This window comes from Panicum hallii, chromosome 3 (genome assembly GCF_002211085.1).
Source record: "Panicum hallii strain FIL2 chromosome 3, PHallii_v3.1, whole genome shotgun sequence".
NCBI classification, from domain to species: Eukaryota; Viridiplantae; Streptophyta; class Magnoliopsida; order Poales; family Poaceae; genus Panicum; species Panicum hallii.
This window is the reverse complement of record NC_038044.1, coordinates 47,983,325-48,007,594: the sequence shown is the minus strand read 5'-3', so window position 1 is coordinate 48,007,594 and position 24,270 is coordinate 47,983,325. Positions and strand designations below refer to the sequence as shown.

General features: G+C 48.9%; 1 protein-coding gene across 1 annotated transcript; it reads right to left on the bottom strand.

The window, feature by feature from the left end:
• Window positions 1-18,128: 18,128 nt before the first annotated feature.
• Window positions 18,129-20,592, bottom strand: LOC112887733 (cation/H(+) antiporter 19-like). Its single transcript, XM_025953994.1, has 2 exons — window positions 20,401-20,592; window positions 18,129-20,330 (listed from the first exon to the last, which is right to left on the bottom strand). Exons 1-2 carry the CDS (start codon window positions 20,590-20,592, stop codon window positions 18,129-18,131), a joined length of 2,394 nt encoding a protein of 797 aa, XP_025809779.1.
• Between the last annotated feature and the right edge of the window lie 3,678 nt (window positions 20,593-24,270).

Genomic DNA, 24,270 nt, shown 5'->3' with positions numbered 1-24,270 from the left:
AGGTGTCGCCGACTGACAAATATATATAAAATGGCCTATCTTGTCGTGGTGGCACCAACACAGGCGGTCTCGATAAATATTCTTTAATTTCTTCGAATGCCCATCACTGTTCTGCCCCCCAGCGGAATTCTTTCGTTGGTTTTGATTTTCACTAACTCCATAAAAGGTTCAATCCGCCCAGATAGATTAGAAATAAACCTCCTAACGAAGTTAATCTTGCCAATAAGTTGCTGGAGCTCCTTCTTGGTAGTGGGTGGCACCATAGTGCGCACGGCTTCCTGACTTTTTAAGCCGATCTCGATTCCTCTTTCATGAACCAGAAAACCCAAAAACTACCCAGCTGACACGCCAAAAGCACACTTCTTTGGGTTCATCCTGAGCCTGAACTTTCTAGTTCGTTCCAGAACCTGTCGTAAATCACACAGATGTCCTTCAACCGATGCATTTTTCAGACCGAAAGTCATAACCACGTACTCGAACAAGCCCACTGCTCCAGGCACTCTGAATGCAGTTTTGTGTATATCTTCAGAGGCCATGAAAATCTGATTATACCCAGCGTTACCATCCATGAAACTCAAAATTTTGTGACCAGCAGCTGCATTAATCAATATTTCTGCAACAGGCATTAGGTATTCATCCTTCGGAGTAGCCCTATTGAGATCTCTGAAATCCACACAAACCCGCCACTGGCCATCCTTCTTCTGCATGGGTACAACGCTTGAGATCCATTCAACATACCAGCAAGCCCTGATAAATCCAGCTTCTAACATCTTTTCTACTTCTTTCTTCACTTCAATCAGGACATCGGCTTTCATCTGGCGTGCTCGCTGTTGGAACGGTCGAAATCCACTTTTAAGAGGGAACCGATGCTCCACTATGCTCCTATCCAGCCCAGGCATCTCCGTATAATCCCAAGCGATGCAATTGGCATATTCCTTCAATAAAGTTATCATCGGCTCTCGCAGGGATGGATGTAACTTCTTACTTACGAACATTGGTCATGGCTTATCCCCAGGACCAATATCTATTTCTTCAAGTTCGTCAGCCGACGTGAAACCATATCCTAATTTCCCGTCATCCGTTAGATCAATGCTGTAAATGGAAAAAGAAGATGGTAAAAAGAATTTCGGCCGATCGTTGAGATCGGCCACTCCATGTTTCCCATTATCTTTCAAGTTTTGAAAAAAAGAATAAGGCACGGCTGTCAGTGCAGGCCATCCCATAATGACTATGTAAAACACTTGAAATTAAAAATTTAATTTTTTGGGGCTGATTGCAAGAATCGGCCTCTATAAGTACGCTGTAATGACTCATTTCATGCGACTCCTTTATTCTGTAAGGCCGGTGGATAAGACCAGCCTTACTCCATTTTTTGTAGCCTCGATGCGATCACACCCTTCTAAGCTCATCCCTGAAATTGACTCTTGATCTTCCGCATCCCAGATGCTCATGGCAGCATGCGAAATTTCAATTGAGTCGTCTGCCTGGACCACTTCCACCTCGTCTCCATCCCACTGGATCAAACACTGATGCATAGTGGAGGGGATGCAACAATTAGTGTGAATCCAGTCCCTGCCAAGTAAGACATTATAGGTATTTTTGCTGTTAACGACGAAGAACAAGGTCGGGACAGTCTTGTTTCCGATGGTGAGATCTACACTGAGGACGCCTTGAGCTTCTGAAGTCTGCCCATTAAAGTCACTTAGTGTGACATTAGTCTTGATCAGATCTCCGGTGGACCGCCCCAAATGGCGCAGAACTGAGTATGGCATGATGTTAACTGCCGCTCCCGTATCCACCAGCATCTTGTTAACGGGCTGACTGTTAATATATCCTTTAAGATATAAAGCCTTCAGGTGCTTGTAACTCTTGGCTCGTGGCTTTTCGAATATCATCGGCCGTGGTCCCAAATCAAGCTGGGCTACCGATGGCTCTTCGCGGGTCCGAGCATGGAATTCTGCAGGAAGTACAAAAACCATATGTGTATCAGCCGATACCTTCTTATCGGCTTTTGTTAACTTGGGCCGCCATTCCCTTCTGGAAGGGTGTGACTCCTTTTCCTGCACATAATGGACTTGTTCTGCCAGATCCGGTTGCGCTTTTCTTAATGACTCGATATACTTGGCCTCGGCTTCTTCCAAGCTACGCAGCCGCTGAACCCTGCGCTTTTGAGAATGGTTAAGTCCATTAGGGCACCAACGTGGGCGATGATACCTATCCTCCTCTTCTTCTTCCCTTTCTGGTGATCGAACCCACTCATGCCGGGTTAGAACAGGCCCTAACCATCGGAAAACCGAGCCCCTTACATCTGGCTTCATGGGTCTACACTCTGGGCAATCCCTGATAGTAGGCAGCTGACTCATACCAGAATCCCAACAATACCTGAAAAATGGGCAGTGCCAATGATCACGGGCATCTTCATGCTTCCTCAAGCGCTTTCCAGTGCGATGCTCATATTCTTCTTCCTAAGATTCCCGCTGAAGGCGTTGCTGATACTGGTATTCATATTTTCTGAGAAGATCAGAAGAAGTTGGCCGTTGATTCCTCACATACCTTACTTGCTCTTCTATGACATATCCTTTCCTTTCTTTTTGGGGCCGATCGCTGGGATCAGCCTCTTTGTTCTTAACCTGGTGGCGTGATGCCACCCCCGCCATGTTGATGCCGAGCGTGAAGTCTAGCTGTCGCCTTGCCGACCGGTCATAATTTTCTACCATGTTCAACCAGGGAAAGGCTGAGTGTCAACCTTCATGGCGGTCTGGCCTAAGATCAATCGGCCCTGCTCAATAGCCGATTGGATTTGCCGACGAAGCTCCTTACAATCACCTGTGCCGTGGGTAAAGGAGTCATGCCACTTACAATATGATCTTCCTTTCAACTCCTGCGCTGTGGGAGGCTTGTACCCTTTTGGAAACTTCAACTGTTTTTCTTTTAACAATAAGTTGAAAATTTTTTCGACTTTACCCACATCAAAGTCAAACCCCTTTGCAGGCCCAGTTTGCTTCACCCACTTGCAAGGCACAGGATCTGCGCCGCGAGCCCATTCTGCGACTCACACTTCTAGCTCTTCCCCGGAGTCATCAGCTTCTTCTGTATCAGCTACCGCCACCTGACGCTTAAATTTTTCTTGGTATAGCTCAGGATGACGCTGCTCATGCGTCGTCAGCTTCTAGACTAGATGCGCCAAAGAGGCGAATTCCAATTGAAAAGCCAGATCTCTGATCGGCTTCAATAATCCCATTGATGCCAATTCAACTGCTTCTTTTTCTGAAATCCATGTTGAATAACATCTGTTCTTCATCTCCCTGAAGCGTCGAACGAATTCTGCCACGGTCTCTCCACGCTTCTGTCGTACCTATGCCAAATTGGCAGTTCCTGCTTCTGCAGCTTCTGAATGATACTGAATGTGGAATTGTTCTTCCAGCTGCTTCCAGGTACGGATAGAGTCAGGACCTAATGACGTGTACCATCCGAAGGTTGGTCCTGTGAGCGATTGCGAGAAAAACCTTACTCGCAACGGATCCGATACGGAGATCATACCCAATTGTGCCAAGTATCGGCTTACGTGTTCAATAGAACTAGAACCTTCTGCCCCACTGAATTTGGTAAACTCAAGAAGCTGATACTTGGGTGGCAGTGGGATTAAATCATAATCACTTGGATACGGCTTGGTACAGCCGATCGCTCTCCTCTTTGGTAATATGCCAAACTGATCCCTCAGAATAGCGCTAATTTGCTCTGCTGTTTGTAACCCAGGGGCCGAGTGCATACTGTCGTGACTTGGCCCGATAGCATAAGTTGCCAACCATGCTTGCTTGTCTGCGTCGGCTCCGAAAACCCCTCCAATTGCTTTCTGTGCAGAATGTACCGGGTTATTGCTGTCCGGTATGTATGCACACATATAGCCATGTGGGATCTCCTTGGGTGGCTCGCTGAAGAACTGATGATCCATGGGGTCACCTCCCACTTTATAAACCACATAAGCTGGAGCACCATGTGATTCTGCAGCCGCGAGCGCATAAGGCAATGGTGGTCTGGTTTGGAATGGCAATTCTCCTTTATGACTCCCCAAGGTAGGCCCAGTTGGAGAATGCTAATGCTTCATAATTTCTTGAACCACACGCAAAGCTACACGCTCGAAAGCATTGACCAAACTTTCAGAATGTCGGTGTAATGAGTGAGCCACCGCATAATTCACTTCCTGCCACAGAGCTCTGGTACGGTCTTCAGATGGGATAGATAGATCTATTCCGTCAAGAGCACCTTCGGGTGAAAACCCTTTCCACCTGACACCGTGGTTGCGAGTCCTTTCAAAAGAGCCGATGAGATCGGCTTCAAATTGAGTCTTGATTTCATCATATCTCTGCTTATGCTCAGCAGAGAGCTCCTCATAGTTGATCGGATCGTCTCTTGCCATTCCACTAACCGCGATTGACGAAGTCGACGGAGATGACGAAGTCGATGAAGATGATGGTGATGATGATGACGAAGTCAATGGAGAGGGTCCCGCCGGGCGTGCCAGAATGTGTTGTCGGTCAAAACCCACCGGCGAGCAACGACAGGCAACACGAGGAGCCGGGAGGCTTCCGGGACTGCTGGTGGGCCCCGGTCCCTCGGTCAACGGCCCAGTAATCTGGCGCACACCCTGGCTTGGAGTCGCTAGGCGTGCCACCTGATCCTGCACCTGATCAGGAAGGTGTGATGTATTAAATCCCTGTATGCACAGACACGTGTAAAGGTTAGTCCGAGCCATGATCGGCTCATCACTCCTCCCCGGTATCGGCTATGAAGAGCCGATTGCATCAATACCGGATCGGATCTTTGGAACAGGCAATATATATATATATATATATATGCACTTGACAACGAAATAAAGCCTGCTTCATAAATATCAATCTAATCCAATCTACGATAACTAAGCCCTCATTGCATGATCAGAACATCCTACACGTGATTGAGCCTAACGAATACGCAAAAGCATCGGAACAAACAACCTAAACAAAGATCCTAAAACCAGCCGGAGAGCCGATTCCTGCAGCAACCTCTATTCAAGCCATGACCCGACCGCCGGAACATTCAACTCGTTTGCAAGGCCTAATCATGTACATATTGAACCAAATCTCTAATAAACAGAAACTAGCCATAACAGATTGGACCTACTGATAAAGATGAAGCAAGACGTAACCGTCGCATCCAAGATTCAACATGATGATTACTAAGCACTCATGAGCAACAAACAAAGCATGATCAGGATACGAATAAAATAACGTCACTCTATGCGTGCTAAGATAACTAGTGCTACTCGCCATCTACAAGGCTTCAGAACGAGCAACACATAAAACAAACGAGCAAGGGTGATGCTACCCAGATCACGCAGGGCGTGATCGGAGCCGCATGGCACTTACCCGATGAAAACCCTAAAATAGGGGGGGGGGCGATGCGCCGAGAGTTGTTGATGAATGATTCTATTTTTTGTTTATTCATAGTACATATTTATAGTCCGTAGACTCGTCCTTCTTAACTAACCCTAACCAAACATGATACGACTCTTAACGGCCTATATCTATATTTACACGGCCTTTCTAGCCCCAATTATCCGCACAAGGTCCGATTCGCAAGCTTATTATAATTATCTTCTAGGCCCATCTTGCTCCATGGCCCACTTCTAGCCCGTCCAGAATATAGTGATAACAGATGGTTGCTAATAAAAAAGATGAGATACGATTGAAAGGAACTTGCTTGCTTTCTACTAAATCTGATATTAATGAATTGATTGCTACCACTTCTGTTGCCTATGCTTTGGTGTGCAAAGATGCTTTGATTTCCATTCACGATATGCAGCACTCCTTGCCCCCCTGCTGTCGCTAACGTTTTGCAGGAGTATTCTGATGTGTTTCCAAGTGAAATACCAGCGGGGCTGCCACCAATACGAGGGATTGAGCACCAAATTGATCTAATTCCAGGTGCATCATTGCCCAGCCATGCACCGTACAGGACCAATCCGTAAGAAACAAAAGAGATTCAGCGATAAGTGCAAGAACTACTCGACAAAGGTTATGTACGTGAGTCCCTTAGTCCTTGTGCTGTTCCGGTTATTTTAGTCCCCAAGAAAGATGGAACGTGGCGTATGTGTGTTGATTGTAGAGTATTAATAATATCACAATTCGATATCGATATCCTATTCCATGTTTGGATGATATGCTTGATGAATTGAGTTTTGCTGTTGTATTTACCAAAGTTGATTTGCGTAGTGGGTACCACCAGATTCGCATGAAATTAGAAGATGAATGGAAAACTGCTTTCAAAACTAAGTTAAGGTTATATGAGTGGCTAGTCATGCCTTTTGGGTTAACTAATGCACCTAGTACCTTCATGCGATTAATGCATGAGGTTCTGCATGCTTTCATTGTAAAATTTATTGTTGTCTACTTTGATGATATATTGATTTACAGCAAATCCATAGAGGCACATCTTGATCATTTACATGCTGTTTTTAATGCTTTATGTGATGCACATTTATTTGGTAACCTTGAGAAGTGTGCATTTTGCACAGATCGAGTATCTTTTCTTGGCTATATCGTCACTCCACAGGGAATTGAAGTTGATCAAGCCAAGGTGGAAGCTATTTAGGGATGGCCTATACCAAAGACCATGACACAGATGTGGAGTTTTCTAGGACTTGCTGGGTTCTATCGTAGCTTTGTGAAGCATTTCTGCACCATTGAATGCGCTTATGAAGAAGGGGATGCCTTTTTCTAGGGGCACCACACAAGAGAATGCGTTCACCATGTTGAAAGATAAGTTGACACATGCACCTCTCCTCCAACTTTCTGATTTTAATAAGACCTTTGAGCTTGAATGTGATGCTAGTGTAATTGGTTTGGGTGGTGTTTTGTTACAAGATGGTAAACCTGTTGCATATTTTAGTGAGAAATTGAGTGGACCTATTCTGAATTATTCTACTTATGATAAGGAATTGTATGCTCTTGTGCACACATTAGAAACATGAAGCATATTCATAGTCAAGGAAAACTGAGCCGTAGACATGCAAAGTGGGTTGAATTTATTGAATCTTTTTCTAATGTCATCAAATACAAGAAAGGAAAAGAGAACGTCATTGCTGATGCTTTGTCTAGATGATATACTTTGTTGACACAACTTGATTGCAAGATTTTTGGTTTGGACACAATTAAAACACAATATGTGAATGATGCTGATTTTAAGGATGTCTTGCTACATTGTAAGGATGGAAAAGCATGGAAAAAATTCATTGTCAATGATGGGTTTGTGTTTCGAGCTAACAAGCTATGCATTCCAACTAGCTCCATTTGTTTATTGTTGTTACAGGAAGCGCATGTAGGTGGTTTGATGGGGCATTTTGGAGCAAAGAAGATAGAGGATGTACTTGCTGGTCATTTCTTTTGGCCAAAAATGAGAAGAGATGTGGAGCGATTTGTTGCACGCTGCACTGCATGTCAAAAAGCTAAGTCACGATTAAATCCGCATGGTTTGTATATGCCTTTACCAGTTCCTAGTGCTCCTTGGGAGGATATTTCTATGGATTTCATGTTGGCATTGCCTAGAACTATGAAGGGACGTGATAGCATTTTTATGGTTGTGGATAGATTTTCTAAGATGGCACACTTTATACCATGTCATAAAACTGATGATGCTACACATGTTAATGATTTGTTCTTTCGAGAAATTGTTCATTTGCATGGTGTGCCAAACATAATTGTTTCTAATCACGATGCCAAATTTCTTAGCCACTTTTGGAGAACTTTATGGGCACAATTGGAAACTAATCTTCTATTTTCTACCACTTGTCATCCCCAAACTGATGGTCAAATTGAAGTTGTTAATCGAACCTTGTCTACCATGTTAAGGGCTATTTTAAAGAAAAATATTAAGTTGTAGGAAGAATGTTTGCCTCATGTTGAGTTTGCTTATAATCGTTCCATGTATTCTACTACAAAGATGTGCCCCTTTGAGATTGTTTATGTCTTGATACCTCATGCTCCTATTGATTTAATATCTTTGCCCACTTCTGAAAAATTGAACTTTGATGCTAAGCAACATGATGAACTGATATTAAAACTCCATAAAACAACTAAAGAAAATATAGAGCGCCCGAATTCTAAGTATAAGCTTGCTGGTGATAAAGGTAGAAAGCAATTGATTTTTGAACCTGGTGAATTGGTTTGATTATACTTGAGAAAGGATAGGTTTCCTGATTTGAGAAAGTCTAAATTGATGCATCGGGCTAATGGACCGTTTAAAGTGTTAGAGAAACTTAATGATAATGCATATAAGCTAGACCTGCCTGTAGATTTTGGGGTTAGTCCTACATTTAACATTACAGATTTGATGAGGACGACTCAAATGCAAGAAGGGGAGGATGATGAGGACATCACCACCAACGATACATCCACACCTACACCAGTATCTACTTCGACAATACCACTTGGTCCTATTACTCGCGCTCGTGCTCGTCGGCTTACCCATCAAGTAAGTTCACTCTTAGGCTTAGGTTCATCATATTTACACAATGCAGACACGTGCACTCTTGTTTTCTCAGGAACAATGGATTGGATCAAAAGGGAAGGGGTATCGCGCAGGCTGGATTCGGACTGCAGGTCAGATACGAATTGTGACGGCTGCCACGACTTCATCCGGACTCCATTTTGGTCATTCAAGTACTTCCTTGAAAGCTTATCCAATCTACTTTCCAAAGGATCTGGAATCAGCTTCATATCTGATTGGAGTCAACCGCAATCATCGATTTACTACAGAGTCCTTTTCAGCCACGGTGCTGCGTCACCCTATTTTGGCCCAATAGGTCGTGTATCAAGTTGAGTCCAATTCGGATGCGTCCTAGAGTTGGAACACGACCCAGCATCCTTGTGGTCATTCTCCCACTTCTTTATAACCTTTAGCCGCCGCCAAGATCGGGTTTTGTTAGATGCAAGTTTAGCTTTTGCTACTTCCTTGTAGGCGCGCGTGCTGATCCAGCTGCCCATCTACTTGTTTTCGGAACCCACCATATTTGAGATTCAATTTGAGACCTTCAATTACATCTCATATTTTCAGTACTTGTTCTACTTGTTCTTGATAGTTCTTCAATTGCTTGCAGGACGAGTGCCCTAGTGGCCGGGTGTCGCACTCGACAAGATCGCGGCAACCATAGGAGGTGGTGTATCGGTTGCTAAGGCGCAGCATCCTTGGAAGGCTGAAGCCGGGCCGTGAAAGTCATCTCCTCCATCAACCGAGTTACCCCACGTCTCTCATCAAAAGATCAAGAACAAACCCTAGCGGGTTCGCATCAGCGGGCTCACAGCTCACCCGAGTCCTCATCGACGGCGGGAGCGGCCTCAACCTGCTTTTTGCGAGTACTCTGAAGAAGATGGGACTGGATATCTCCAAGATGCTCACTCTCAGCAAAGCTCCTTTCTACGGCATCATCTCGAGTAACGCGGCTACACCTCTCGGGTCACTGGTCTTGCTAGTCACCTTCGGGACGAAAGGCAACTACCGCACCGAGTACATCAAGTTCGAGGTGCCGGATTTCGACTCGTCATACCATGCCATCCTTGGCAGATTGGCACTAGCCAAATTCATGGCTATGCCCCACTATGAATACCTGCTCCTCAAAATGCCAGGCAAGACAGGTGTACTCACACTCCGTGGTGACCTGAATAAGTCGTACGACTGCGACCAGGAGGCGATCGAGTATGCCACGACATCACGCGTGCCAGAGCCATCTGCAGAAGTACTCATGGTCGCACTGAAGCTGACCAACACAGAGATGGAGATCTCCAATTAGTGGCCCAGCCAGTCGAGGGTTAAACCCAACCCCAGCGATGTCGGCATCAAGGCCATCCAGCTGCAAGAGGGCAACCCATCCAAGACTGCTTTGATCGGGGGTGGCTTAGGCGATAAATAGGAAAGCGTGCTCGTCAGCTTCCCTAGGGCCAACCAGGACATATTTGCGTGGAAGCCAGTGATATGCCAGGGGTTCCCAAGGAGTTGATCGAGCACTGCCTAAAAGTCAACCCTAAAGCCACTCCGAAGAAGCAACGACTACGGCACTTCACCCACGATAAGAGGGAAGCTATCAAGAAAGAGCTAGCAAAACTACTCATGGCTGGTTTTATTAAAGAAGTGTATCATTCCGAGTGGTTAGCTAACCTTGTACTTATACTGAAAAAGAATAACAATGAATGGAGGATGTGTGTGGATTATACTGACCTCAATAAACACTGCCCGAAGGACCCCTTCACACTCCCACGCATCGACCAAGTCATTGACTCCACATCTAGCTGCGTCTTGCTCTCCTTCCTCGACTACTACTCGGGCTACCGTTAGATAGCTCTCAAAGAGGAAGATCAGATCAAAACAGCGTTCATCACCCCCTTTGGAGCATACGCATACACTACAATGTCATTCGGGTTGACGAACGCAGGAGCCACTTACCAACGGGCCATCCAACTGTGCCTTGAGGACCAGCTACACTGCAATGTTGAAGTTTACATGGATGATGTGGTCATCAAGACCAGATCCCACGATGAGTTCATCACTGATCTCGAGGAGACATTCAACAGCTTGCGACGGTTTCGACGGAAGCTTAACCTGATGAAGTGCGTCTTTGGTGTGCTACAAGGGAAACTACTCGGTTTCATTATCAGTCACCGCAGGATCGAAGCAAATCCGGAGAAGATCAATGCCATCACAGCCATGGATGCTCCAAAGATGATCAAGGATGTCCAGAAGCTCACAGGCTCCATGGCAGCTTTGAATCAATTTATCTCCTGACTCGGAGAATGGGGACTACCCTTGTTCAAATTGCTCAAGCTCCACGAAAAGTTCAAGTGGACCGAGGAGGCAAACCATGCGCTGCAAGATCTCAAGCTCCATCTGCAGTCGCCACCCATCCTGATAGCTCCCCAACCAGGCGAGAACCTGCTACTCTACATTGCCACGACTACTCACATCGTCAGTACGACAATCATGGTGGAACGACAGGAAGAAGGCCACGCCTTCAGGGTGTAGCGACCAGTTTACTTCATCAGCGAAGTCTTCTCTGAATCTAAGGTTCGTTACCCAATGATTCAAAAAATACTTTACGGTATACTCATCACTTCCAGGAAGCTTTGCCACTACTTCGATGCATACAATATCCTGGTGGTCTCCGACTTCCCATTGGCGGATATCCTCCACAATCGGGATGCTACCGGGAGCATCTCTAAATGGGCAGTGGAGCTAGGAGCCCTTACACTCAACTTCAAGCCCCGACAGCCATCAAGTCGCAGGCACTAGTCGATTTCATGGTAGAGTGGCGAGAAAACCAAGTGGAAGCCCCAACCAACCAGCCAGAGCATTGGGTCATGTACTTTGATGGCTCACTCAAGCTTGGTGGCGGTGGTGCGGGAGTGCTTTTCATCAGCCTGAGAGGAGAATAGCTCAAGTACGTGTTTCAAATACTAATCGAGGTCTTTAACAATGAAGCCGAGTATGAGGCATTATTGCTGGGCAGTCTCCCTAGTCATCAAGCGACTACTTGTCTACGGTGACTCCTTACTGGTGGTTCAACAAGTCAACAAGGAGTGGGACATCAACAAGGACACCATGGACGCCTACGTTACGGAAACACGCAAGCTCGAGAAAAAGTTCTTGGGGCTGGAAATTCATCATGTGATAAGCGACAACAATGTGGTCGCGGATGTGCTCTCCAAACTGGGTTCTGATCGAGCTAACGTCCTACCGGGAGTTTTTGTTCATGAGTTGCATCACCCTTCCATCAGGGCATCAGACTCAAGTTCCATCACTTAGGGTTCCAAGGAACCCGACTTAGAGGTCTTGATGATCGAGGTCGACTGGAAGGTGGCCTACATCGACTACATCAAGGAGCACAAACTACCCCCCGGCGTCGACCCAAAGAGCGCTGAAGCTACTCGCATCCTACGGTGCAGCAAAGGGTATGTTCTAGTTGGGGGCAACCTGTACAAGCGTAGATCAGCATCAGGCATACTCATGAAGTGTGTCAACACAGAGGAGGGCAAAGAAATACTCCAAGAGATTCACGAAGGCGTATGCGGGAACCACGCGGCTTCTCGCACATAGTCGGCAAGGCGTTTCGATCTGGTTTCTACTGGCCGATTGCTTTGGCAGATGCCAAAGCACTCTTTTGTCGATGTACCAACTACCAATTCTTTGGCAAACATCCTCATGTTCTGGCTTATAACCTCATCACCATACCACCTTCATGGCCTTTTGCATGCTGGGGCCTGGACATGATAGGGCCCTTAAAAACTGCACCAGGAGGTTTCACACACGTGTACAAGTTTACCAAGTGGATCGAGTACAAGCTAATCGCAACGCTTACGGTGGATAGAGTGGTCACCTTAATCTGCCACATCTTACACCATTTCAGCTTTCCTAACACCATCATCACAGATTTGGGATCTAATTTCCACTTGCATCAGTTCTAGGATTTCTGTGAACGCAGTTCCATTAAAGTCAAATATGTTTCAGTAGCTCACCCGCGGGCCAATGGCTAGGTTGAGCGTGCCAACGGCTTGATTCTTGATGGATTGAAAAAATGACTCTATGACTAGAACAACAAAAAGGGCGGCGAGTGGATCAATGAGATCTCATCAGTAGTCTGTGGGCTTCGCACACAACCAAGCAAAGCCATAGGAGATTCACCTTTTTTTCTCGTCTACGAGTCTAAAGCTATATTACCAGCTGACGTGATGTGGAAGTCTCCACAACTGGAGATGTTTGAAGAAGGCGAGGCTGACAATGCAAGACATCTCGAGCTTGACTCAGCCGAGGAAATCCGATGCAATGCATTGCTCCAGTTGGCCCGCTACTTACAAGGAGTTCATCGTTACCATGACAGGAATGTTCAACCACGCCCTTTCAATGTTGAAGATATGGTTCTTCGACGAATCCAGGATGATACCGGGCTACACAAACTTAATTCACGGTGGGAATGACCTTTCGTTGTGCACAAGGTTACAGGCCCTAGATCTTATCGCTTACAGTACCTGGATGGCCAGGAGGTTCCAAATTCTTGGAATATTGAACATCTACATCAGTTCCATCCTTGATCAACTAGGGACATCTTCTATTGGTGCCTGGAGATTGATACTACCAGTATAACTCTATTTTACCGGTTTACGACTGGTACTACACGCAAGTTTACTGAAAGAGTCTCGCTCCCATACTTCCAGTAACTAATTACTAGTTCCCGACTAGTACTTTGGGTTACTAAAGGGGCCTTGTGCTCATACTTCCAGTACAACACCGTTTTACTAGTTTACAACTGGTACTATGCGCAAGCCTCGCTCCCATATTTTCCAGTAATATATTACTTGTTTCCGATTTGCACACTATGTTATTGAAGGGGTCTCACTCCCATGACAAGAAGTCTTCTAATTCACGACATGTTCTACGCATGTTCGACTACTTTGACTATTCATCTTGACTACAATCCTAGTCGGGATTGACTACGACCAGATGGCTTCATCGACTGTTCAAGACTCAGCGGCTGCTTGCCCAATGCCTGGATCGGGGGCTAGCGCCACCGTGCTGCTACGACTACTTTATGCTTATCATCTGGTTCCTGGCTCGGGAGCTTGATGGGACAAGGCACTCAGCGTGCCTCAAGGGACAGCTCTCATGCTTACATGCTAGACGTTTTACAATTACTCGACAATACACGATCCAAGAGGCTTTTTAAGTATTATCTTGGGTAGATGTTTGTTAACCATTATTTTAGGGATTTTATTCCGAAATAAGGGGTTTGTTCAAATTATTACCTAGAGGACATATCTAGTCATTGGCTCAGGGCACAAAGATTGATTTGAGAGGTAATTTGGGTGTTTGTTGGAGATGTTATTTGTTTCACCATTTTTCAGGGAATTCATCCCAAAAAAAGAGGTTTTCAAATTTTCTACACCAATTTGCCCATATTCACCAACAAATCTTTACCGTCATATATTGCATGCCACGATTCTTTGGATCCTTTATTCCAAAACTTGGAGATTTGGATTCAAGGCTCGGGGGCTGCGGGCACGTGTCATCAGTGACTTATTTTTCAAATCTGCTGGAAGATAAGGATAGAAGACTCAAGATTAAATTGACCCTCAGCCTGATGCTACGAGTCAATCTAAGGCTCGAGGGCTACTCCATATGGAGTGCGAGTTTAATCGCACCCCGTATAAAGAAGATTGGACAACTACTCGGGGCATCGGCACCTCACAGCCTCGACACAGCCAAGGAAGTACTCGGAGGACACCTTCAAGATGAAGTTCGGGAGAACTCGAAGACGCCCTCAGAAGTACTCGGACGCCTGCAGTACTCGGCTACGAAGAGCTTGGAGGCTTGTCAGACCCAGGCACATGGACTGTCCACGTGGCACACTTCTCCTAGGATACGGGATAGGATATGGCTCATGCCCTACATCTGTTGTAACTACTCGTAATGCAGTAGGATTACTTGTACAGTAGTGAAACTAGTCAGACACGGTAGGAAACTACCCGAGAAGTACTCGGGTAGGACTCCTGGGCTTGTATCCAACAAGAACTTCTATGTAAACCTGTCCCCACAGACTATATAAGGGCGGACAGGGACCCCCTCGGAGATAATCATCATCAAAGGCAATACAAACCACACAGGACATAGGGTATTACGCTCTCAGTGGCCCGAACCTGTCTAAAACCTTGCATTCCTTTGCACCTTCGAGTTCCTGATCTCGGCGATACCCTACCTACAAACTCATCACCTCGGGGGTATCCCTCGGCGGGCGTGGCAGTAAAACACCGACAGGAAGTTCTTCAACAACGCCTCTAGCGAGAGGTGTGAAGTCTGAGGATGCCACCATCGCCAGCCTAAGCATGAGCTAGATAGAGCTTTCGCCCAAAACCGCCGCTGCGTATAGCTATGGCCATGGCTACCACCGAGCTTGAATGAGGAAGATCAGAGCCACAAGGAGCAGTGGGGCCGGAGGAGAAGCGCAGATCCATGGCCGATTCAGCCCCCACGCGGGCCCGTGAAGTAAGGCATCGACGCGCCGGCTGCACACAGCAGCCGCAAAGCTGCGTCGGCCACCACCTCCTCAGACCAGGCTCCACTGCGCTGTGAGGCACAAAGCAGCTGCGCGAGCCGCCGCTGCCGACGCAGCCTCCGCCAAGCCCCCGCGCGCGAAGCCGTGAGGCCCCGCTGCACTGTTAGGCCGACGGGCAGTGCGTGCGTGCATGTAACCACGACTGGACGGCGTGCCCAACGTATACCTGAGAAAGGCCGCGCGTCGCTGGGACCCGCGCTGCCCAGGCATCCGACGCTGTCGAGGCGCCGCTATGCTTCTTCGCGCCGCAGCAAAGCACTGCCCCTGCCATGCAGGCGCCGCTCTGCAGGCGCACGCCGTGGCCGAGCACCATGCCGTACCCAAACGTGCCAGATCCAGCCACCATGGTGCCGGATCTGGCCACCTGGCCGACCTGCAGATCCGGGATGGCATGCCGGCTGGCGAGCCAACCGCGCTGCCCCGGACCTTGCCGACGTGAGTGGGGAAGGAGCAGATCCAGCCTGGCACGTGGTGGATCTGGCCACCACCGAGCCGTAGTGCCGGCCGCCGAAGCCGGAGCCACCCGCCATGCGCGCCGTCGAGAGGGAAGGGAAAGGGACAGTGGGAGGGAGGGAGAAGCTCATGAGGAAGAAGCCCCGCCGCCACCGTCCTTGAGCCCTGGTGGACTTTCGCGCAGAGGCCCTCTGGCGGCGGCGAGGTGGAGGGAGGGAGGCGGGTGGACTGGGGCGGTGGCGGCGGTCCGCTCAGGTCACTCCTGGGGGCGATGCGAGCGGGGAGCGGTCGTCTCCCAGGATCAGTTATGACTTTTCATCTCAACATCTCGGGGACACGAGGATATATAGAATCAATTTCCATCTTCCACACCCATGAATTTAAGATAAACTTATATACACTTTGGAAAGTTGTGGAATGCCACGTTCCAAGATAAATAGGCTACTCTATTAAGTAGATTCCAATTCTGCGAAATGAAGGGATCCAAACGGAGCCTAGGACAACTGCCACTGAAAATGCATTACTAGCGGTTTTCAGCAACAATACACAATTCATTCATAATTGAAATGGGCATAATGTCCTATTCCGAAACAATAAATTAAGTGATGGATAAAAATTACGTGCTTACTTCTTAACAAAATAGAAGGAAAATATTCTAATGATACATACATGAAACATAAATTTTAATGATTTAATTGCATCATGTATTTGGACCATGTTAGGATCCACCCAGATTGTGAAAATCTGCTATGTAACTTGTAGATTGTTAAAAGGTAGATGGTAGATTGGAAATGCTCGATCAAAAGTTTGTATATTTGTAGAAGTTACAACTTTGAAAAGCCCCATGACAAGCAAGTAAAAGCTAGGGAGATGCATCTTGAAGCTGGTCAGTTTAGATCAGCTGAGCTTCTAAAAGCTTAGTGCTACACCCTATCCCATTAGAGTTTTCATTTAGGCCCGTTATCGCCCATGCTCCTGTTTTGAAATTAGTGTCATCTATGTCCAGGGCGGCATATAATTTTTGTTGCTCCAAATATAATATATTCGAATTAATCGTTTTGTACAAAACGAGGACGCATATAAGTCAGGTGTTACGTGTATGTGAGCCCATTCCACGTGGGAGCTGGATCATTTTCAAATTTGGATGTGGGTGTTACAACTGGATTCCACAATCTTGATGGATCTAATTAAGCTTGAGGTCATATCTCAGGTAGCGTTTGGTTAGGCCAAATGTAACGCAAACGGATTACAGCGCTATTTGATTTCGATAAATATTGTTTGGATGTGGGTGTTACAACTGGATTCCACAATCTTGTTTGGTTCACCGCTTGCCGTAAACGAGTCTCACATAATCAGATTCCAGCCAGTACGAAACCGATACCCCTCCATCCGCGCCGTAATGCGCTACCCATAGATCGATTCGTCGTCTTCGTTCGACTCCGTCAGGACTGACCGCCCCACCACACCCCCCCCCCCCCCCGCGTCTCCGGCGAGCACCCCCTTCGTCTCCCCGTGCCACCCACCTCCAGGCTCGAGCGCCTCGTTCCGTACCGCGGCCTGAACCCTCGCTCTCCTCTATGCTCCCATATCCTCCTCTACCCTCTACGCGACTGCGACCATCTGCCATCAACATCGATTTCGCCCGCTCGTTGCAGGCGCCGGCGGTAGCGAGGCACCATGAAGTCCAAAACGGATAGGGAACAGCCGCCCGCCGGTCGGCACCGTACGGAGGTTGATGCTTGCCATAGACGTCTACGGCAATTTGGATTGAATCCTCTTCACTTCCAGTAGAACCAGATTGATCGGAGTGAAGGAATTTGATTCCATGATCGGAGCAAAGGAGGACACATCGCGTATTGGACATATGGTAGAAGTTTTCACCTTGTGTTCAGAAAATTCTTCTGCATTCGGTGATATTCAGCACAGATTTGCTCAGTCTTCTTCAAAAGATTCTTTGCTGGAGAGAGTCTATAGTCTACACCGATGTGAAGGGCAAGGACACTGCTCTGTTAGTTAATACCGTTACGACTTGTGCAACCAAACGAAGCAGGGGATCAGTGATCCCTCCACCAATCACCCCGTAATCCATTTCCCATACCGTTTACGATACCAGTGTGTGAACCAAACAGTATCTTAAATTCTTAATTTGAAAAGGTATTGGTTTAGTTAGCCCAACTTAGTACCTGTTTAGATACACATCACATTATATATGTAAGCTAGTTCGAAGCTTATATATGCGAGTGTAATAAAAGCTGGTCTGTTGGGATTAGATAGAGCTTCTGAAAGCCCCAAAGCACAAACTCGTAAAAACTGTAAAATGGACTGTAAAGGTTGAACCAAAATCTGACCTATTTGGATTAGCTATAGCCTTTAAAAGCTAAATTTCACAATCCTGTTGGATGAAATACGCCCTTGGGCACTCCAAATAATCAAAGGTACGGTCTGCTGACCCTATACCTCCATCCATTTACACCTCTATCAGATTACGTTAATTACACGATAATCTTGCAGCATATATATCTGCTCGATACGTTGATAGCATATATCATCCAGCACGGAAGCTGGTGTTCGTTTCCCTATTGCTGGGGCCCGGCGTGTCGACGTCCACCGCTATTTCGGCCACCTCCTCGACGAGGTCGTAGTGCTTCGCCGTGGGATCGTACTGTTTCATCACCAGCACCGATGCTACCGTTGAGAACTCCGGTAGCACCAGGTAACTACCCACCGGCCCGAGCTCAGGGCAGTCGTCCGTGCTCCGGTCAGCCAGCGGCGTGCATGGCGCGCCCTGCCCGACCAGGAACAGGTTGCACCGCCCTGCTGCCTTGAACGCCTCGATGACCTCCGCCCTCCCTCCCACTTGCTTCTCTTCGTACTGTACGGATTCGTTCCCGTTAGCCACATTGGTCCGGAAGTCTTCAAGGAACGCGTCGTCGGTGGCGCGGTCGCCGGCGTCGCTCTGCGGCGAGAAGCGTAGCACGTGGAGCGCGATGCCTGGGTGCTCGACCATGCGCATGCCGTAGGCCAGGGCCTCGTGGTCGTCGCGGCCTCCGAAGAAGATGACGACGATGGTGTAGGACACGTCGCTGGCAGCCACCTGAGCGGCGCCGCCGAGGCCACGGTCGACGAGGATGCCGACGGAGCACGGCGCGTGGTGGAGCACGCGCTGGTTGATGTGCTGGTACTGGTCGCCCAGCGACTCCATGTGGCCGTCCATCTGGTGGAGCTTGTGGAAGGGGAGAACGATGAGCGCGGCCCGCTTCTGGTGCGCGCTGGTGACGATGTCCTCGTGGATGGTGTGCAGGTCGGAGATGGCCGTCATGGCACGGATCGACACGCGGCTCAGCTGCTGGTACGTCTCGAAGGCGACAACGAGCTGGTCGACGTCCCCGTCGCCGTTGCACCGCCTGTTCCAGAACGGCATACCGTTGCGCCGTGCCTTGTGGACCATGGAGATGGCAGATGACCGCTCGGAGAGCTCCACGAGGTGCATGGCGTAGACGGTGATGCCACGCTTCCGTTTGCCGCGCGACGACTCCATCAGGTTGATGATGGTGGGGATGTTGCGCGTGCTGTGGAAGCACGCCATCATCCGGAACTCGTCGTTGGGGTTCGCGCGCTCCACGGCGCGGTTCTTGTAAGGCGGCCCACGCCGCGCCGGCTTGTATATGGCCATGACCACCGGCGTTGTGATGAAGGTTGTGATGAGCGCCATGAGCACGAGGATGGCGAAGGTCTCGTCGTTGAGGACATGCCGATCCTTGCCGATGTTGAGGACGATGAGCTCCACGAGCCCCTTGGTGTTCATCAGGAAGCCGAGCGTGACCGCCTCACGCAACGGCACGCGCACGACGAGCGACGCGATCAGCGTGCCGCCGATCTTGCCGATGCACGCGGTGCCGACGACGAGCACGAGGAGCTCCCACGACTCGCCGCCCTTGATGGTCATTACGTTCGTCTTGAGGCCGCTGGACACGAAGTAGAGCGGCAGGAACAGGCCAGAGATGAGGTCCTCCACCTTCTCCAGGAGGACCCCGGCGAAGGGCCCTTCCTTGGGCACGATGATGCCGACAATGAACGCGCCGAAGAGCGCGTGGATGCCAATGGTGTCCGTGGCGAACCCGGCGGCAAGCACGATGGCCAGAGTCGCGCAGATGTAGAGCTCCTTCACCGGCTCTCCCTCGGGGGATCGCCGTGCCATCCAATTGAGAACAGGCCGGAGGAAGAAGAAGGCCGCGAGGACGAAGCCGACTCCCGTTAGCAGCACCCATAAGGAGACAAGAGGCGAGCCGCTGCCGGACAAGGCAATGGCGAGGGCCAGAAGTATCCACGCAACGACGTCGTTGACGGCGGCGGCCGACATGGCCATGCGGCCGAGGTCGGTGGTGAGCAGCTTGAGCTCGGCGAGAATGCGCGCCAGCACGGGGAACGCGGTGATGGAGAGCGCGACGCCCATGAAGACGAGGAACGGCCCCGTGGGGACGCCGCGGGCGACGGTTTGCTGGAGGACGTAGGAGGTGCCGATGCCCATGATGAAAGGGAGGGAGATCCCGGCGACGGCGATGACGAGGGCCGAGCTGCCGGTGCGGCGGATGGCGCGGAGGTCGAGCTCCAGGCCGACGAGGAAGAGGAAGTAGAGGAGGCCGATGTTGGCGAGGGTGTCGAGCACCGTCAGGCTCTGCTTGGGGAACACCGTGTTCAGGAACACGGTGCTGCGGCCCAGCGCGGACGGGCCAAGCAGAATGCCACCCTGATCACAGAACGAAATCATCAGCCAACCGAAGCCATAATAGCATATGGCGGCAGCAAGAACAACTCACAATGATCTCGGCGATAACGCGCGGCTGCCGCAGCGGACGGAGCATGAAGGCGAGCACGCGGGTGAGCACGACGACAATGCATATCTGCAGGATGGCGAGCGGCAGCGCCGAGTTCAGCGGGTTCTCTCCCTGGAAGACGCCGTCCGACGTCGCCTTCATCGGCTTCAGGGCCTTGGCCGTCTCGTCCGCCATTGTCTCCAGCGGCCCTGCAAGCGACGGTCCCTTCCACCCCTCCTTCCCTCCCCACCTGTCCTCTGGCCTACCACCGCGGGGGGAAGGAGCGATGGCGAGGGGAGAATGGGGGTGGTGGGCTGGAGGGTATGCCGGATGCAGGCATGCTACTATTTTTAGGCACAGGGACAGACGCCACTCACAGCACACTGTGGACGGCAGAGAAAGATTTAGAGTTCAGATAGATGGATTATTTCGGTAAGCTGGCAGACAAGCCTAATTTGGGAATCGTCTGCTTCAGGATGCAACAACCACACATTCTCGAAGATGAGAATTGTTTGTCATCGGAAAGTTGTCACCTCATACTCGTATATATCTATCGTCTGAAAATGGTAGTGTCAACGCAGCGCAACGCAGCTGCCATTGTTGCCGGCAAGCATGATTGGGAAGGGACGAAGGGTAACGAGAACAGGATTTTGGTGATCTCCAGTGACCTTGGGCTAAGACGAAGAAGGGCAGAGGTGGCTGGATGGTGGTACAGCAAGGCCCTGGTGGCCGGACTGTGGGCTGGAGGTACTAAAATGGTGGGTCGTGGTTACCATGATAGGGACAAGAGAATGGTGACTGTAGAAACTGTGTATGTATGAGTGAGAGAGAGCGTGCTACACTACTACAAAACCAAATCATCGTAAACACCTTATCACTGCCAGTTTAAATCGAACTGGCGGTGATGGATTCAAATGGCATCACCGCCGGGTCGTATTACGATCAGATGGTTAAATATAGCATCACCGCTGGTTCGTAATACGACCCGGCGGCGATAGTGTGACTATCCAATTTCACTCTTCTCCTCTCCCTCTCTTTCCTCTCCTCATTTTATTTCTCTCGATCTTATCCTCCCACGCCGCCGCCTCCTCCACAACATCACCTCCCTCCCCTCCTCCTCTTCCCTGCATCTCCTCCCCAACGCCGACTCCCCTCCCCCTCCCCCTCCCACCATAGCCACCCAGCCGTGCCTCCCCTCCTCTCCCGTGCAGGCCCCTCCCCTCCTCCTCCTCCCAGCCGAGCGGCGCAGGCAGCCGTGGCTGGCGTGGGGCAGCTGCAGCGGCGGCCAGCGTAGGGAGCCGCAGCGGCCGATGCAGGGGAGCAGCAGCTGGCGCAAGCAACCGCGGCCGAGTGGCGAAGGCAGCCGCGGCCGTCGTGGGGCAACTGCAGCGGCAGCTGGCGTGGAGAGCCACGGCAGCCAATGCGGGGGAGCGGCGGCCAGCACAAGCAGCCGTAGCCATCATGGGGCAGCTGCAGCTGCGGACGACGTGCGGAACCACGGTGCCGACACAGGGGAGCGACCGCCGGCGCAGGTGAGCCATGGCACCGATGCGGTGGAGCGGCATGGGGCAACGACGGCCAGCGTAGGTGAGCCACGGCACCGACGTGGGGGAGTGGCGTGGGGCAGCGACGCTCGGCGCAAATGAGCCGTGGCGCCAACATGGGGGAACGCTGTGGGGCAACGACGACCAGTGTAGGTGAGCAGCAGCAGCATGGAGCAAAGCCGGGAGCTGCTGCGGCCACTACTCCAGCGCCCCCATCACTGCCGGTTCAAAAACGCTATCACCGCTTGTTTGGGGGCATCGGATTTAAGTCGATGGTGTTGGGCGGGGCCATCACCGCCGGTGGTGAGGGGGTCATCACCGCCGGTTCACAAACCGTTGGTGATGAGTGTGAAAACCGTTGGTGATGAGTACTCATCAGGTACTCATCACCGTTGGTTGTTGTCTCGAACCGGCGGTGCACGACAGCAACCAGCGGTGATAAGTAATCATCAACGGTTTGAACCGGCGGTGAAGATCTTTTTGCCATTAAAAAATAATCATATAATAATATTGCACCATTTTTACAACATAAATAATTATAGCAGCAGAATTCAACCAAGGAGCTCATACATCAAGATTAAATGAAAGAGTCCATACATTAAGATTGAAACAAAGAGTCCATACATTGAGACTAAAAGAAAGAGTCCATACACCAAATATATTACAATATTTGATAAGAACGATCGATACCATCTATGTATTACACCTAGAGTATGCTGTGTTCAGCTCCTAGCTTCACAATGTAGTCCACAAGCCATCCGGATAGTTGCTCTTGAAGTGCTACTAGCTCGGATAAGAGCAATTCAGAAGTATGCAACTCATAGTTCTGTAAAAATGTGAGACACAATAATATGATACTAGACAAGTTAGGTAATTCAAGACACAAGAACATACATATCTTAATATGAAACCATTTCATACAAACCTGTTGGTTGCCAAAGTGATCATTGGTGTAGTAGTGCATGTAATGCATTACATAGAACCCGCAATGATCGTTGCCCGAAGGCTGCCTGTGGATGTATTGTATCTCATGTATAGTGAAGTCTCCCAAAAGGGTCTATGATTTTTGCTTCTATTACGGTACCTTGCGAAGGCCCTATGTGCGAAATTATGAACAAGAAATTGCATGAATAAGATACATAACATTCAAATATTCTATAAAATTAATTGCTTTACTTAGTTGTTTAGGGCATCAATGACGGGCTGGATTGCTAACAATGGCTTCTTTTGTGAGTTTGAAACAAAGATTTGGCTAGTATCTAGGCAGATATCGAGTAGGACATGATGGTAGCTACATATAAGGCACAACAAAGCAAATTAATAATAAACATGGTGAGCATAACTTTGGTATGGTAGTTAAAAACGCACTTACAAGCAATTGTATGAAAGAAGTATGGCTATCTTGCATGGCGAGCAAAGCATTGTACAAGTAGTCAACAATTTTTTGTAAGTGGATTGTCTTCTCATGTATAGCGCTAGGGTCCAAGAAGCCTATGTTGTTAATCCCACTTTGTCTGCATTAGTGTGACTCCATTCTAGAAAGAATGATGAAAAGTTACACATGCTAATGAGTGATAAATACGCCAGATGAGCACTAGTGAGGATACTTACATAGTCCAGAAGCTCATGATTGAGACGTCGAGGACAACCTTCTGGTAGAAATGATACAGGTGCTCGAATTCAACCCCCTTATGAAGATCTTTGTCAAAATATCTTGCCCCAAATACAGCACCTTTTGTGTCTTGTACCAAGAATGCAACTGCTGCATTCTCGTGGGTAGCATCGGGAGTTGTGCTGGATCTACAAGATCTTTCCCCAATTCAAATTTTCAGACAATCGGTGCTACTGGTATCGGTTGTTTATACCATTCTTCTCCATACTCTATTACTAAAAGTTCTTCTTACTCTATCATGCTATTTTCCTCACAAAATGCGGCCCGTCCAGCTACATTTAACTTGTGTGCAGCTCGGGTTTTTTCTAGCCACATCTCCTTATTCAAAGTTCACTCAAAGTCTGATGGCAGAGGTCGCGGATTTCCAATTTGCGGCACTCTAGCCATACTTAAGAAATGGTCCATTGCTTCTTTGGGGATTGGTTCATCCTTCTTTCCTTTCTTTCCTTTGAGGAGTGATGTTATGCTCCCACTCACCTGTTTCTTGCCGGTCCCTTCACATGGTGCCTCTGGCTTTTTTGCCAGTTCTAAAAATTGCTTTTGAGATGATAACTTCTGCGTTCTTGATGACGATCGCTTTTTTTCGCAAGGCTAGGAGGAGTTTGCTCCCTTTGAGGCAGCGGACTTGGTGGACTTTGCTCCCTTTGACGTGGCGGG

Excerpts from the sequence above, each read along its gene's own strand:
- LOC112887733 (XM_025953994.1), bottom strand. The coding sequence starts at position 20,592 with ATGGCGGACGAGACGGCCAAGGCCCTGAAGCCGATGAAGGCGACGTCG. Across the intron at positions 20,331-20,400 it reads GCGTTATCGCCGAGATCATT|GGTGGCATTCTGCTTGGCCC; the intron begins GTGAGTTGTTCT and ends TTCTGTGATCAG.